Source organism: Odontomachus brunneus, unplaced genomic scaffold (genome assembly GCF_010583005.1).
Source record: "Odontomachus brunneus isolate Ranch 3 - 2012 unplaced genomic scaffold, Obru_v1 Obru_scaffold_196, whole genome shotgun sequence".
Classification (NCBI taxonomy): domain Eukaryota; kingdom Metazoa; phylum Arthropoda; class Insecta; order Hymenoptera; family Formicidae; genus Odontomachus; species Odontomachus brunneus.
Window position 1 is genome coordinate 575,851 of NW_022639646.1, and position 16,599 is coordinate 592,449.

Consider the following 16,599-nt stretch of genomic DNA (forward strand, 5'->3'; position numbering starts at 1 on the left):
CGTGTCGCTTTGTTTTGTACACATACTGAGCGTTGCGCCGCGACGCCATGATTGCCACATGTGTTTGTACAATATTTCACATTTGATACCATAATTGACAAGGAACATTCGTGAAGCGTGTGAATCCGATTTTGGCTTATGGTAATTATTTACTTTAAGGAACTCACCTTCGATTCACTTTGATTTTGATATATATTATCAAGGACACTCTCCTAAGTAACCTTCAGAAGGTTTTAGCCGTCGCTTATTGTCTGTTAAAAAGTTGAACTTAGAAAAATATATAACAATTTCTCGATACTGTGTATCGTTAACGCACACACACACACACTGCTCGCTAGCAACGCGCTCGCCCGCCCGACAGGGCGAGCTCGCGATGGATGCGTATGTTTCTATTATACAGGATGTTAGTTAAGTATGTTGCCGTACTCAACAGAGCGATTCTTTATTTCAAATAAAAAAGTTCATATAAACATGTGTCCTAAACTGTTTAGTTTCCGAAATAAAAAAGTTTAAACGTGTAGTAATAATCTGTTTCGTTTAGAACAGCTTCCTCTAGTATTGGTGTTCTAACTGTCATAAGCTTTCCGAGATCAACAGTGTTCCTTACAAAAGAACCCTTTTCTCGAAGATAGCGATGAATATTCGCAAATATTTTACGACATGGTAAATTACGTTGGGGATATCTTTCTGCATAAATACACCTTACCTCACGTGAGTTACTATTTGCAAGACCGTAGGCAAAGTGCATATCTGCCATTTCAAAATTTGTAAACTTAGATATAATGAAATCAATTTTGATGGACTGAAACAATTTGGTCGTATGCACAAGCTAACTAACCCGCAACAACATCAGAACTGAAATTTATTTTTGATTTTATGACTTTGACTTTGTCACTTTGTTTACAATCGTATGAATGGTAACTTATGTAAAGCAAGGCTTATTTATGCAGGAAGATATCTCTAACGCAATTTTTATCGTTTCGTCAAACATTTGCGAACATTCACCTGTATTTCGGAAACTGAGCCGTTTAGGACACATGTTTATATGAACTTTTTTACTTGAAATAAACCAAAGAATCGCTCTGTTGAGTATGGAAACATATTTAACTAACACTTTGTATATACATACGCACCCCCTCCCCAAAAATCTAACCCTAACCAATGTTTATTTATTAACAATGTATGTATGCGCACGCAGACGACCAGTGTGTGTGTATGTGTGTGCGCGCGTGTGTGGGTGCGCAGCAGGTATCTTCCTAGCTTACAAATTCGATGTTTTTGTATATACGGTGTCCAAAAATTGCATTCATTTTATGCAACTTTTTTTTATAACTTTTTAATAAACAACGAGCGACGGCTAAAACCTCCTGAAGGTTACTTAGAAGAGTGTCCTTAATAATATATATCAAGATCAAGGTCATCGGAGGTGGATTCCCTAAAGTAAATAATTATCCTTGTCAGTTATATTATTAATTGTATACTGTGAAATATTGCGCAAAAACACGTAATAATTATTCTTACCAGAAAGAATAGATTTATTCAATCTCCAATTCAATTATTTATGGTTACGACAAGTAAGCGCCGATTTAAGTTGCCAAATTACTGAATTGCACGCGTGCTCTATTAACTAATACAACTGTAGCTCGTATACTTGTGTATTCCAGTTGGCATTAATTTGTATATTATCCCATAACATACATCGCACTATCGCGGAATATAAATATCGGAAGCTGTCAAACATCACTCACACAACTCATTTTTTTGATATCTTATGTTTGTATTTGCAAAAAAATCGTCATTCTGTCCAAATATTAATTAGGTAAGAAGGCAAATATGTTGTTTAGTCAAGTGTATTGTGACATATACGTCACTCTGAATCGGATATAAATATGATCGGCAGGAGTTAGAATGTCATTACGGAATAAAAAACCTTCTCACTCGTTCAAAACTCGTTTCACATTTGATATTTTCTTGGATATACTTAAGAAAATCAGAAAAAATGCAGATTTCGGTGATTATATCTGTGCTTGCCATTGCGGTAAGTAGCAAAAAATACTCGTGATACTTCATAACCTTTCGTGACACTTCATACATAAACTCACCATCAATTTTGATATCAAATTGATGAGTGGATTTCTTAACCACTTAAATTCTAAAAATTTTAAAACTGCTTCAACTATCAATTCGTTTTAAAAGCATCTTAATGCTTTATTTGATCTATAGACATAAAATATTTCTAGATTGACACAGAAAATTATCATTGTACTGCTCAGAAAAGCGATTAATAAATTTTCTTTCCTTCTTAATAAGTTTCCTTCTTTCCTTCTTAAATAATAATTTTTCAACGAAGAATATTTTATTGACGATAGTCTTACAATATACATATCATAAATCTTAAAACATTCATCATCATGTGCTCTAAAAAAATTTTTATTCACTTTACAAAAATTTTTAAAACTTTATCGATGAATATGTGATGGTTTGTACGTTATAAGAGAGTAAAAATTGTTTTGTTCTGATTTAATATTCTTCAATAAAATTCTGAACTTACTAGAATTCAAAATAAATTTAAATAAGCTAAATAGTTATAATAAATATTCTTATGATAGATTTACAACTTACATTTACATTTAGATTTACAACATATATTTACGCATATATACAAATTTATCAAATATTTGAAACATGTAATATTTTCTTGAATGCAGTATTAACTGCAGCGATTGCATTTAATTATTAATCTAATACGAAACGATTTTTTACATATTTCAATGTGATTTATGCTTTTAGACGATGGCGTACGGTTTTAATATTGACATATGGGAAAAAATCTGGGGCGACCTCGCGGCGTGCAACAAGTTGATATTTAAGGCGCCGGGTGAGTATTAAAATTAAGAATATTTAAAAAAAGTTGAAAATAGAAAATAGAAAATAAAATAAAACCATGTAACAATTTTATTTTATAATTTAACAATCGCAGATTAGAGAATCGTAATAACATTAATACCGTCTCTTTTGTTTTGTTGAAGACAACTATGTTGCACTATTGAAACAGTTGAAAAGCTCAGTATTCTATTTTATGCCTTCTCGACAGTAAATCAGTAAATTTACATGTTAAAAGTATATGAGGAAGCAAAAGATAATAAACGACTCAACAGCAATTGCTTGATTGATGAATAACTTGAGACTTCTATGCTAATATCTAAATTATAATCTTTAACTAAATTAGAATTAAAATCATAGTTGACCCATAAAATGAATTGAGCAGTTTGATTGACCCGATAAATTGTGGCTACCTCCATAGACGTCTATAATATACTGGATCATAAGTATATGCATAAATGAGGCAATTCTTGCCTCAAAGATGAAAATGTTGTGGAATTATTGCTATCGTGACACTGATTTCATTTTTCAAAAATTACAGCGTACTGACTGCTCCAATTTATATGATAAAATTACGTCTTGACTCCCGCTATACGTCCCGCTATATGATACATAACTCGTACAAATGTGTACAAACATACTGCTTCGTATGTACATACATTTCGATTCAGCAATCTCATAGATGGAGAATTCTTATATTTGTAGAATAACTACATATTAATTGCGGTTACTATTATCACTGCATTATTTAAGTAGGGGAAAATTGGGACACGGGGCACATTTATACATCGGTAACAAAATAAAAGCTGCGCAGAATTGGAACACGGCTGTACGTGTTTTATTTTGTCGTTATACACATCTACATGTCAGCAAAGTTTGACGTCTGTTCGGCGACGGTGAGCAACAGAGCAGGACGTGACGTGTTTTAAAGCTGTCTGACTAAATTTCTGATCGAAATATATGGCTGCTGTTAAGTAGTTTTTATTAGTATTAAAAGCGAGAATAACAGTTTTTTAGCAAGTAAAAATTCTCAAGATTATATTTTGATCATAAATTTTATTACATGTTTAGTGGATACCATAAAAAAGAGAAGCGACGACATCACTGTGACGTAGAGGATCTTGCCTTATTTACAATAAGCGAATAAATTTCAAAATCTCACAATTTTGTTATTACATCTGGTTTACGTTACAGATGACCACAATGTACCTGGAATCCTTTGCACGTTGATTAGGGATGGCGAGGTATGCATATTTATATTTAATGTTTACAGTCTCCGTAAACTTTGAATATAAACGATTGAGTCTTGGTATATTTCGGTCATTTGCGGTATATTTTACGAGTGAAAACAAGAGACAAATGTAGTATTAATACCACTGCAAATATATTCCTTTGAAAAATTATTTCTGCTACGAAATTACAATTAATCTCGTTGTCGCGTGATAATACTATTGAAAAAAGCTTTGCTTATATATAATATAAATATATATACAATAAAAATATAAAATTCACAAATAATTTAGACCAAGTATGTAACAACATACATTTAAAAGTACATTATGTGAATATTTTGTTAATTAAGTACGAAAAAATGTTGCGCTTATTCAAATCCACGTTTATCAAAGTAAATGCCATCTTTCAAACTGCTAGAGTTAAAACTGTTAGCGTTACAGAGAAATTCCAAACATTTAATCTTATAAACCACGCATTTAATATAATAATCATAACCGTAGTGTTATCCATTTCAGATATTGGACAAGAACGGCGAGTTCAAAAATGAGATAGCTATGCAGAGACTTGAAGATTTAATCTCCAACCCAAACAAATTAGAACAGGCGCGTCAGATACATATCGATTGCCATAGAGAAGGTAATTTATTTCATTGACGTCTTCGAAAATAATTTCCATAACTACTTAATTATTTTTAATTACAGTGGTTAAAAGTGGTGCGACCGGAATCTACCAGACAAAGCAAATAATCCTATGCGAAAGACTAATTTTGACACTGTTTGATAAAATATAAAAGCTCTAACCAGATACTTTTTTTAGTAAACGTTAACTGTACAATTTTTCCGGAATCATCTCAATATGAGGTTTCCTTCTATGTTAATTTGTATGTACGTGCTAACGATTAAATAAAGTGCATTTGAAAACTAACATGTAATATGGATATTTTCCATCAAAGAAGACAAACAATTATTATATACAAACATATCTCTTTACATACAGCAACAATAACTTAAATGTTTTCAAAAGACTGTAATGAAGATAGTTTCATTTTTTTGCTAGTGCACACCTTGTATTGAATCATTATTATTATTAATAGTGTTCGCTTGATCACATAAATCTAAGCTCGGTTCTTCTTTTTTGTATTCTTATCTGTGTCCAAGTGTTTTCTTTAGCTTTTATATCTTGAATTTGAATGTTATTACAAGTTATAAACTTTAGCAATTTCAAGTCGAAATAATCAATAATTTCAATCTTTCTTTAATATTATTTTTATAACGACACTATATCAATTCTTAATATCGTCAAACTCATTTATCGTGATCTTAAATACAACTTAAGAATCGAGAATGAAAATAAAATCCTAATTTCAGGGTTATATAAGGAACACAAGAATGACAAATTAAAATATCTCAATCGAATGACTAAACACTCTATTCTAATAGCTAACAGGTAGCTAAATAATATTTGATTTGATGAATAGCCAAGAATACAGTAAAATTCTAAGAGAAATTATAAAACAATTACCTTAACGTGATTAGTACATATTCAAATTACAAGCTAAGCTCGTTTAAAGATTAAGATTAGGTAAGCATACTTAAGTAACATTTGCGATCGCAAAAGTAAATAGATTTCTAATGGCAGAATCTGCCAATTTAATTCAGTTAATTGTAATACGAGTGAGAGAGATTATTATTATTCAATTCAGAGTCCAATAATAATGGCCGAATAATCCGTTCCATAAAAAAATATATCAATATAACGGAATAACACGGAATTACACGTCCAAGAATCGCTCAATCGTCAAAGATAAAGCGATGGTAATTCTCTTTTCAGAGAAAGGCAATAAAGTACAATCAATGTTTTTTTACAATATGCTTTAATTTAATATGATAACATAATTAAAAAGGTAAAAATATAATAACAAAGTTTGTGAAATTATACATAAACAACATCCAATAGGAATAATTAACGTTTAGCGATATTTTATTTATAACAGGAATTATATTAAAGATAGGATACAAACCTTACAGATGTGAGGAACTTGTATATCGTGTCAGATATCGATTAAATGATTGTTTAAAAGACAATAATGAAATGTTTACAAGAACTCCTGCCTGGCTCGGAAAATCTTAACACAATCCAAATTCTATGTAAATATATAGCAGATTAATAACATTCGTTATGAAGTAGAATTTCGCGAATAATGGCGAGGAAACATACGACAATGCAGTTCCATTATCTCAATTTTCGCTCCAGTGCTTTACGAGATCATCCTCGTTAAAACAAACGTAATGTACAGATTTCACATACTTCTAGAAAGAGAAGAAAGAATTATTTATAACAATATGTGAAAAGAGTTACGTTTAATTGTAAATAAATTAATAACTTTAAACCATTGCATAATATGAACGATCGAGTTAATTCTCAAGAAACGTCTCATGTCGGAGTATTTATATACCGTTACATATCTATGTGGCACTATATCTATATCGCTTATAAATAACAATATAATATTAACAAGAATATAATCCGATTAACAGTTTTAACACGATCGCATGCTTCACACGAAGACTCGTACGTGCCGCCGGCATCTCCCGCGCAGATCTTATCACCTGCCATCGGTGAATCTTACCATGATAGCGGCTGACAATTGTTAAACAAGTATAACCAAGCCGACTAAGTCACGTTTATGTAATCGCGGTGACAACTGCTGGATAATAAAATCACGTATACGTAACAGCCGTTTTAAAAATATGAGTCTCTAATTTTTAGCCACTCTATAAAAATGCCAAGTTTCATTAAAATCGTAGAAAAAATGTTCCTTAGCATTTCTTATGTCAAATGTATGCTATGAAATGTTGCGCAAAAGTAAGTGGTAATAATTATTTTCACCAGAAAAATAAACTTATTTAATCCCCAATGCAATTATTTATTGCTACGACAAAATAAGTGCCGAGTTGAATTGCCAAATTATAAAATTACACACGTGCTTTATTAATTAGATTTTCAACACAATTGCAGCTCGTACTTGTATATTTCAGTTGGCATTAATTGCATATTATTATTCCATAACATATATTACAAATTCGCCGAATACAAATATCGAATACTGTAAAACACGACTCACGCGACTCATTTTTTTTTACCGTCTTATATTTTTGCAAAAAAACGTCATTCTGTACAAATGTTAAGATAAGAAGGCAAACGATATGCTGTTTAATAAACAGTACCGTGACGAACACGTCACTCTGAATCGGCTATAAATACGCGGCAACAGTTTGAATGCCACACAGTAAGTAATAAAAAACCCCTCGTATTACATTTGACACTTTTTTCGATATATTCCAGAAAATAAAAAAAGATGCAGACTTCTGTGATTTTTATATCTGTACTTGCCATTGCAGTAAGTAGGAAGAAACATCTGTAGTAACTCATAATATTTCGTGATACTTCATATATAAACTCATCAAATCAATTTTGATATCAAATCGATGAATGGATTCCTTAACCATTTAAATTTTAAAAGTCTTAAAGATATTTCAACTTTCAATTCATTCTAAGAGCGTCTTAATGCTTTATTTGATCTATAGACATAAAATATTTCTAGATTGACACAGAAAATTATCACACACTGCTCAGAAAAATGATTACTAAGTTTTCTTTCCTTCTTTCAAATAATAGTTCTTCAACAAAGAATATTTTATTGGCAATAGTCTCAAAATATACTTATCACAAATCTTAAAAACATTCATCATCATGTGCTTCAAAGAAAAATTTATTCACTTTAAAAAAATATTTTAAAACTTTATCGATGAAAATGTGATGGTTTCTAAGTTATAAGAGGGTAAAAATTATTTTGTTCTAATTTAATATTCTTCACTAAAATTCTGAACTTACTAGGATTCAGAATTAATTTTAAATAAACTTAATGGTTATAATAAATATTTCTATGATAGATTTACAACTTATATTTGCACTTAGATTTACAACATATATTTACGCATATATATACAAATTTATGAAATATTTGAAATAATATTATTTTGAGTGTAAAATATTAAACTGCAGTGATTGCATGCAATTACTAATCTAGTATGAAACAATCTTTTACATATTTCAATATGGTTTATGCTTTTAGATGATGACTTACGGTTACAATGCTGATAAGCTGAGACAATTCTACGACAATCTCGCAAAGTGCAGCAAGATATTGTATAAGGAGCCGAGTAAGTATTAAAATTATAAGATTATTAAAAAAAGTTGAAAATAAAAAATAAGAAATAAAATAGCTGCATTTAACAATTTTATCTATAATTTAACAATTGAAGATTAGAAAATCGTATTAAGACTAATACCATTTCTTTTGTTACGTTGAAGACAACCACATTGCATATTCCATTTAATAAATCTATTTTATAATTTAACAATCACAGATTAGATCTCATTAAGATTGATAACATGTCTTTTATTTCGTTGAAGATAATTATATTGCACTATTGAAACAGTTGAAAAGTTCAGTTCTATTTTGCGCCTTTTCGATAGTAAATCTATCAATTTAAATGCCAGAAGTATATGAACAAGCAAAAGATAACAGACGATTCGACGATAATTGCTTGATTGATGAATAACTTGAGACTTCTATTCTAATAACTAAATTATAATTTTTAACTAAATTAAAATAACATATATAAGATAGCCTATTGAAAATCCATCAACATTACAGATTAGTAAAATTAATATTAGTAGTAAAGAACATAGAAAACCATTAATCAATCAAAATTCTTTGGACAGAGACAGAAATAGTCTCCCATCTAATCGTGTCTTTTTTTCGTGTTCGGGAACTAAGCATCGCAATTCTTTTTTCAAGATAATATACAATTCATTGAAGTATATAGCCTATGGTAGGAACGAGTTTATAGTATTATAGATGCTTGTGACTATCCTTTTAAAAATTACATTCGAGATTATTTCAATTACTTCATAAGAGGAGCAACGATATCACTGTGACAAGATTAGTTTGCTTTATTTATAATAAGCGAACAGATTTCAAAATTTCATTGTTACATCTGGATTGCGTTACAGATGTGCGTAGTGTTCAATCATTCTATTGCGCGTTGACTAACGATCACGAGGTACGTATATTTGAATTTAATGTTTTTAGTCTCCGTAAATTTTGAATTTAAACGATTGAGTTAGGTATTTCGGTCGTTTGCGGTATATTTCGCGAGTAAAAACAAAAGAGAAGTGTGCTATTGATACCATCGCAAATATATTCTCTCAAAAATTATTTCTACTACTAAATTACAATTAAGCTCGTTGTGACAAATATGACAAGCGTGACATGACTATTCAAACAAGCTTTGCTTATATATAATATAAATATATATACAATAAAAATATAAAAAGTCACAAATAATTTAGACCAAATATATAACAACGAACATTTAAAAATACATGACGGGAATATATTTTTTTAATTAGATACGAAAAAGAGTTGCGCTTATTCAAATCCTCGTTTATCAAAGTAAATGCCAACTTCCAAACTACTGGAGTTTTGACGTTATCATTTTCCGTTTTAGTAGGATACTATTTCAAAACATATGCAGCATAAATTTCAGGGAAAAAAATTCCAAAAATTTTATCTCATTAAACTACTCATGTAAAATAATAATCATAACCGTGGTGTTATCTATTCCAGTTGATTAACATGAACGGCGAGATTGAAACTAATGTAGCTATGCAGAAATTTAACGATGTGATCTCCGATCCAGGCAGGTTAGAACAGGCGCATGCGATATATATCAAGTGCTATAAAGAAGGTAATCTATTTCACTGACGTTTTAGAAAATGATTCCCGTAACTACTCAGTTACTTTTAATTGCAGCGATTGAAACTGGAGTAACCGGCTACGAGCAGACAATGAAAATAATCGCGTGCGGTATGCCAATTATGGACCTGATTGACAAACTGAACTAAAAGCGCCAACCAGATACTTTTTCAAGTAAACGATAGGTGTATGAATATGACAACAATAATTTCTATACTTTAAGAAGATTGCAATAAAACAATTTTCATTTCTCTGCTAGCACAAACTTTCTATTAAAAACTATGATGAAGTAATTTTCATTCCTTTGTTAGCGCAAACCTGTTGTTGAATCACCTTCACTGTTACACACTGACAAACAGGAGAGTTATTCATTACGATGTATTTCAAATAAAAGCTATTTTCTTCACTTATCTGAGTTTAAGTGTTTCCTATCGTTTTTTATACCTTGAATTTGAATATTATTACAAGTTAAATCTTTAGCATTTTCAAGTAGAAGTCATCAATAATTTTAACAATATTTTAACATTACTTTTAAAACAACGATGTATGGTTTTCTTTAAATCGGCATAGTCATTTATAGTGGCCTTATATACTACTTAAATATTGAGAACGAAAACGCTAATCTCAATGTAGTATAAGGAGTACAAGAACGACGACTTAAAATATCTCAACACTCGAATGGCTAAGCATTATATTCTTTAATTGCACAAGTAGCTAGACAATATTTGATTTGTTGAATGACCAAGGATACAGTGAAATCCTAAAAGAAATCACGAGACAATTACCTTAACGTGGTTACCAACAAAACATATTCGAATTACAAGCTAAGCTCGTTTAAAAATTGAGATTAAATAAGCATACATAAATAGCATTTGCGATTGTAAAAGTAAATAAATTTCTATCGGTGGAATCGAACTGCCAATTTGATTCAGTTATTTGTAACATAAGTGAGAGAGATTATTATTATTCAATTCAAGGTCCAATAATAATGGCCAAATAGCCCGTTCCACGAAAAATACAACAATATTACACGGAATCGTCCAAGGATCGCTCAATCGTCATACGTAAGGCAGTGATAATTCTCTTCTCAGAGGAGGCAATAAAGTATCATCAAAGTTTATCTACAATATGCTTTAATTTAATATAATAACATAATTAAAGAAAGTAAAGATATTATAAAAACATTTGTGAAATCATATAACGTTGCATATATATCAAATCGTACACAAAATCTTGCACATAATTTAACATAACATTTTTAAAATCGTGCAAACCTACACGAGATGATGCTACATGCTTACGTAGGATCATTTAAGAAATCTGTATTATAGAAGATAGTTAAATGTTTACGAAGCGCGAAAGCATATTATCATTACTCATAGAAAGCATGTTATCATTAGACGTAAAATTACTCATAGTGTATTATCGTATACTTCTGAATGAATATTTTCGCTGATCATAATCATAAGATGGTATTAAAGATTTTGCTTAAAAGATTTTTCTAAGAAAAGCAATATACAACCTTGATCAATGCATTTTTTAAATACGTTCTACTCTTTTAAATGGTTCCAAAATAAAAATGGTAAAGATGTCCCTCATTCATGAAGCCCTTATTCTCCTACTTTTCATATCGCTTTTATAGACACAAATAAAGTAATGATGCGCATCACCGTTAACACTGCTACTATCTCGGTTAGTATTATATGGAGTAAGTAAGTCACGATAAATAACTAAATGCTGATTAGGAAAATACAGTCATTCTCATAGTCTCTGTATGATCTATAAAACAAGAAACGTCTCATGTCAAAGTATTTATATTCCGTTGCGAATCTATATTGCACTGACACAAATAACAATACAATATTAACAAAAAGATAAAATGATTCAATTAATTATGATTCATTAATTTTGAACACGTCCGCATGTTTCACACGAAGACTCGTACGTGTCGTCGGCATCTTCCGCGCAGATCTTATCACTTGCCATTGATGAATTTGACCGATAATGGCCGATAACTAAATATAGCGGCTAAATATAGCGAAGGCGACCAAGTCACGTTTATGTGATAACAGTTGATAACTGCTTGATAGTAAAATCACGTACTTATACGTCACAGCAGTCACGTACTTATACGTCATTGCAAATTTATTTTATTTGGCACGTGATCATATTATTAAAACAATAAGGAAAAGAGCTAATAAGAACATCGTAGTGCAGTAAAAATTCTAAAGCTAGTATATTCTCAGTGGTGATGGAGGAAGTTAGTATATTTAAAAATTCATAAAATAAGGACCAAACGCATTTCAGTCTGTATTCAGACCCTCTTCAGTGGTATATAGACGAAATAACAAACAAAAACTTTAATATGGACGGATATCGAATTATCATGTTACAAATTGTTTAAATTTACTTGTCGGCTATCCCAAATTAGAGGTTAGAGGCGATCCCAAATTACTTATCGTTGCTAAGAGGTAAGCCATTTCTTTTACACACAGAGCCTGTCCTACCGCTTCTCGTGAGCTCATTTGTTTATACATTTTAATTAATTACGGAATAAATATTAAGAAAATTTCAAAATGGTATATAACTTCTATGATTATTTTGACCCGTTCTACCCGGTGGTTGCTCGATCAGTTACTGGACACTCTATAACTTATATATCTTAATATCCGTATAATTTAAATATAAAATATAATGTGGATATATTATATGGATATAAATTAATTCAGAATAAAAAATGCTAATTTTTTATCCATACAACAAACTTGAGAAATTAAAAATAAAAGCTAACAATAGCTATTTTATTAATTGTTAAAGATATTCTTTTTCTTAAACTAGTCCATTTTATTTTTTATAAAAAACCGTACAACTTTTGTCTAAAAAGCTCTTTCCTATCTCCAATAGTTATGAACATAGCGAAAAGGGGATGAAAAAATATGGATCTCTTATTTTTGGCCACTCTATAAATATGCGAAGTTTCATCAAAATTGGATGAAAAAATGTTCCTTGGCAGTTATTATGTCAAATATATGCTATGAAATGTTGCGCAAACATACGTGGAAATAATTATTCTCATCAGAAAGAATAGACTTATTTAATCCCTAACGCAATTACTTTTTGTCACGACATGTAAGCGCCGATTTGAATTGTCAAATTACCGAATTGCACGTGTGCTCTATTAACTAACCTTTCAATTCAATTGCAGCTCGTACTTCTGTATTCCAGTTGGCATTAATTTGCATATTATTAAACCATGACATATATTGCATTTTCACGGAATATAAATATCGGATGCTGTCAAACACGACTCACGCGACTCTTTTCTTTTTACAGTATTATACTTTTGCAAAAAAACGCCATTTTGTACAAATGTTAAGATAAGAAGATAAACGATGTTTAATAAACTGTATTGTGACGCACATGTCATCCTGAATCGACTATAAATACGCGGCAGCAATTTGGATACCATACAGTGCGCAATAAAAAGACCCTCGTAGCACATTTCATACTTTCTTCGATATACTTGGAAAAATACTTGGAAAATCAGAAATAATGCAGATTTCGGTGATTATTATATTTGTGCTTGCCACTGCGGTAAGTAGGAAGAAACATTTGTAGTAACTTATAATTGTTATCATAATCTTTCGTGATACATCGTGTATAAACTCACCATCAATTTTGATATCAAATCGATAAGTGGATTTCTTAATCACTTAAACCTTAAAAGTTTTAAAGCTATTTTAACTATCAATTCGTTTTAGGAGCGTCTTAATGCTTTATTTTATGTATAAATATAAAACATTTCTAGACTGACACAGAAAATAATCATTCTACTACTGAGAAAAGCGATTACTAAGTTTTCTTTCCCTCTTTCAAGTAATAGTTCTTCAATAAAGAATATTTTATTGGCAATAGTCTTGAAATATACATATAAAAAATCTTAGAAATGTTCATCATTATGTGCTCCAAAGAAAAGTTTATTCTCTTTACAAAAATATTATAAAACTTTATCGATGAAGATGTTAGTTCTAGCGTACGTAGTAAGAGAGTAAAAATTGTTTTGATCTAACTTAATATTCTTAAATTAATAAAATTCTGAACGTACTAGGATTTAGAAAGAATTTAAATTAACTTAATAGTTATAATAAATATTTTTGTGATAGATTTACAACTTATATTTGCACTTAGATTTACATATATTTATGCATATATACAAATTTATCAAATATTTGAAACACGTCATATTTTCTTGAATGTACTATTAATTGCAGTGATTGCATTCAATTACTAATCCAATATGATATTTTACATATTTCAATGTGGTTTATGCTTTTAGATAATGACTTACGGTTACAATGTTGACATACTGAAAAAATTCTACGATAATTTCGCAATGTGCAACAAAAAGTTGTGCACGTCGCCGAGTGAGTATAAAAATTGAGAATATTAAGAAAAAGTTAAAAATAGAAAATAGGAAATAAAATAGCTCCATTTAACAAATCTATTGTATAATTTAACAATCACAGATTAGAGAATCGCATTAAGATTGATAACATGTCTTTCATTTTGTTGAAGACAATCATATTGCACTATTGGCACATTTGAAAAACTCAGTTTGATTTTCTGTCTTTTCGATAATAAATCTATCAATTTATATGTCAGAAGTACATGAACAAGCAAAAGATAATAGACGATTTAACTGCAATTGCTTGATTGATTAATAAATTGAGACTTCTATTTTAATATCTAAGTTATAATCATTACTTAAAATAAAATAATCTATATAAGATAGCCTATTCAAAGTCTATCGGGATAAAAGGTTAGTAAAATTAATATTAATAGTAAAGAACATTGAAAACCATTAACCAATCAATATTCTTTGGACAGAGACAGAGATAGTCCCCTATCTAATCGTCTCTTTTCTTTTTGTGTTCGGATACTAAGCATCGCAATTCTCTTTCCAAGATAATAAAATTCACTGTAATATATAGCCTATGTTAGGAGCGAGTTTATAGTATTATGGATGCCTGTGATTATCCTTTTAATCAATTACACTCGATAGTTTCACGTACTCCATAAGAGAAGCGACGATATCACTGTGACGTAGATTAGTTTGCTTTATTTATAATAAACGAACAGACTTCAAAATCTCATAATTTCGTTATTACATTTGGACTGCGTTACAGCTGAGTTCAGTGTCGAAGCAGTCCATTGCGCGTTGCTTAACGATGGCGAGGTACGTATATTTGTATTTAATGTTTACAGTCTCAGTAAACTTTAAACTTAAACGATTGAGTCTCGACATATTTCGATCGATTGCGGTATATTTCACGATTGAAAACAAAAGAGAAATGTATCAATACCATTGCAAATATATTCTCTCGAAAAATTATTTCTACTACGAAATTACAATTAAGCTCGTTGTCGCGTGACGAGCTATTGAAAACATCTTTGCTTATATATAATTAAATTATATTATATTTAATATAATATAATTATATTAAAAAGTTACAAATAATTTAGACCAAATATGGAATAACGTATATTTAAAAATACATGATGCGAATATTTTGTTAATTAGATACGAAAAAGAGTTATACTTATTCGAATCCACGTTTACCAAAGTAAGTGCCATCTTCCGAACTACTGGAGTTAAAACGTCACTTTTCTCCGTTTTAGTAGCATAGTATTTCAATACACATGCAGCATGAGTTTCAGGGAAATTCCAAAAATTTTACCTCATCAAACCACTCATGCAAGATAATAATCATAACAGTTATTATCTATTCCAGATGATTAACGTGAACGGCGAGTTCACAACTAATATAGTTCTACGGAGACTTGGCGATTACATTTCCGAAGCAAGCAGATTAGAACGGGCGCGTGCGATACATATCACGTGCCGTAAAAGAGGTAATCTATTTCATTGACGTTTTGGAAAATAATTTCTGTGACTACTCAATTATTTTTAATTGCAGTGATTAAAACTGGAGCGACCGGTTACGAGCAAACACAAAAAACAATCGCGTGCAGTATGCCAATTAAGGACTTGATTGACAAAATGAATTAAAAACGCCAACCAGATACTTTTTCAAGAAAACGCTAACTGCACGCTCCCGAGTCGTCCCTATAATCTTACGTATATATTCCTTCTATGTCAAATTGTATGTGCCTTAATGATTGAATAAAGTACGTTTGACGAAACGAAACGAATGAATATTCTTCATCGAAGATAACAAATAATAACTATCACATACAGATATATTTTATCACATATGACAACAATAATTTAAGTATTTTAGAATGTAATAAAGCAATTTTCATTTCTTTCTGTGTGTGCTAGCAAAGAAATAAAAATTGCTTTATTACAGTCTTCTTAAAATACTTAAATTATTGTTGTGATATGTGTTAAAATATATCTATATATGATAATTATTGTTAAAATATATCTATATATGATAATTATTGTTTGTTGTCTTCGTTGTCTTATTCTGCTCATAGCCGAAGGTAGGCTGGGTTATGGTAGGTTATAAGTTATTTCGCGTTAGCATACAGAGCACTATTTCGGATAGTTTTTTAGGGTTTTCTAAAGAAACATTCGCCTTTGAAAAGGTCTATTTTCGTAAAATACGTCAGATATGCTTATTTCGTTCTGTATC

At 30.3% G+C, this 16,599-nt stretch overlaps 3 protein-coding genes across 3 annotated transcripts; all 3 read left to right on the forward strand.

The window, feature by feature from the left end:
- The first annotated feature begins 1,909 nt into the window (after positions 1-1,909).
- LOC116851936 lies at positions 1,910-5,040 on the forward strand. The gene is made up of 5 exons (XM_032831867.1): positions 1,910-2,038; positions 2,791-2,878; positions 4,078-4,127; positions 4,632-4,752; positions 4,818-5,040. Exons 1-5 carry the CDS (start codon positions 2,000-2,002, stop codon positions 4,904-4,906), a joined length of 387 nt encoding a protein of 128 aa, XP_032687758.1. The 5' UTR covers positions 1,910-1,999; the 3' UTR covers positions 4,907-5,040.
- Positions 5,041-7,391: 2,351 nt separating this feature from the next.
- LOC116851940 lies at positions 7,392-10,350 on the forward strand. The gene is made up of 5 exons (XM_032831872.1): positions 7,392-7,516; positions 8,252-8,339; positions 9,196-9,245; positions 9,812-9,932; positions 9,998-10,350. The coding sequence occupies exons 1-5, from the start codon at positions 7,475-7,477 to the stop codon at positions 10,087-10,089; spliced, it is 393 nt and encodes a 130-aa protein (XP_032687763.1). The 5' UTR covers positions 7,392-7,474; the 3' UTR covers positions 10,090-10,350.
- Positions 10,351-12,186: 1,836 nt separating this feature from the next.
- LOC116851941 lies at positions 12,187-16,149 on the forward strand. Its single transcript, XM_032831873.1, has 6 exons — positions 12,187-12,411; positions 13,274-13,534; positions 14,277-14,364; positions 15,127-15,176; positions 15,733-15,853; positions 15,919-16,149. The coding sequence occupies exons 2-6, from the start codon at positions 13,493-13,495 to the stop codon at positions 16,008-16,010; spliced, it is 393 nt and encodes a 130-aa protein (XP_032687764.1). The 5' UTR covers positions 12,187-12,411; positions 13,274-13,492; the 3' UTR covers positions 16,011-16,149.
- The last annotated feature ends 450 nt before the right edge of the window (positions 16,150-16,599 follow it).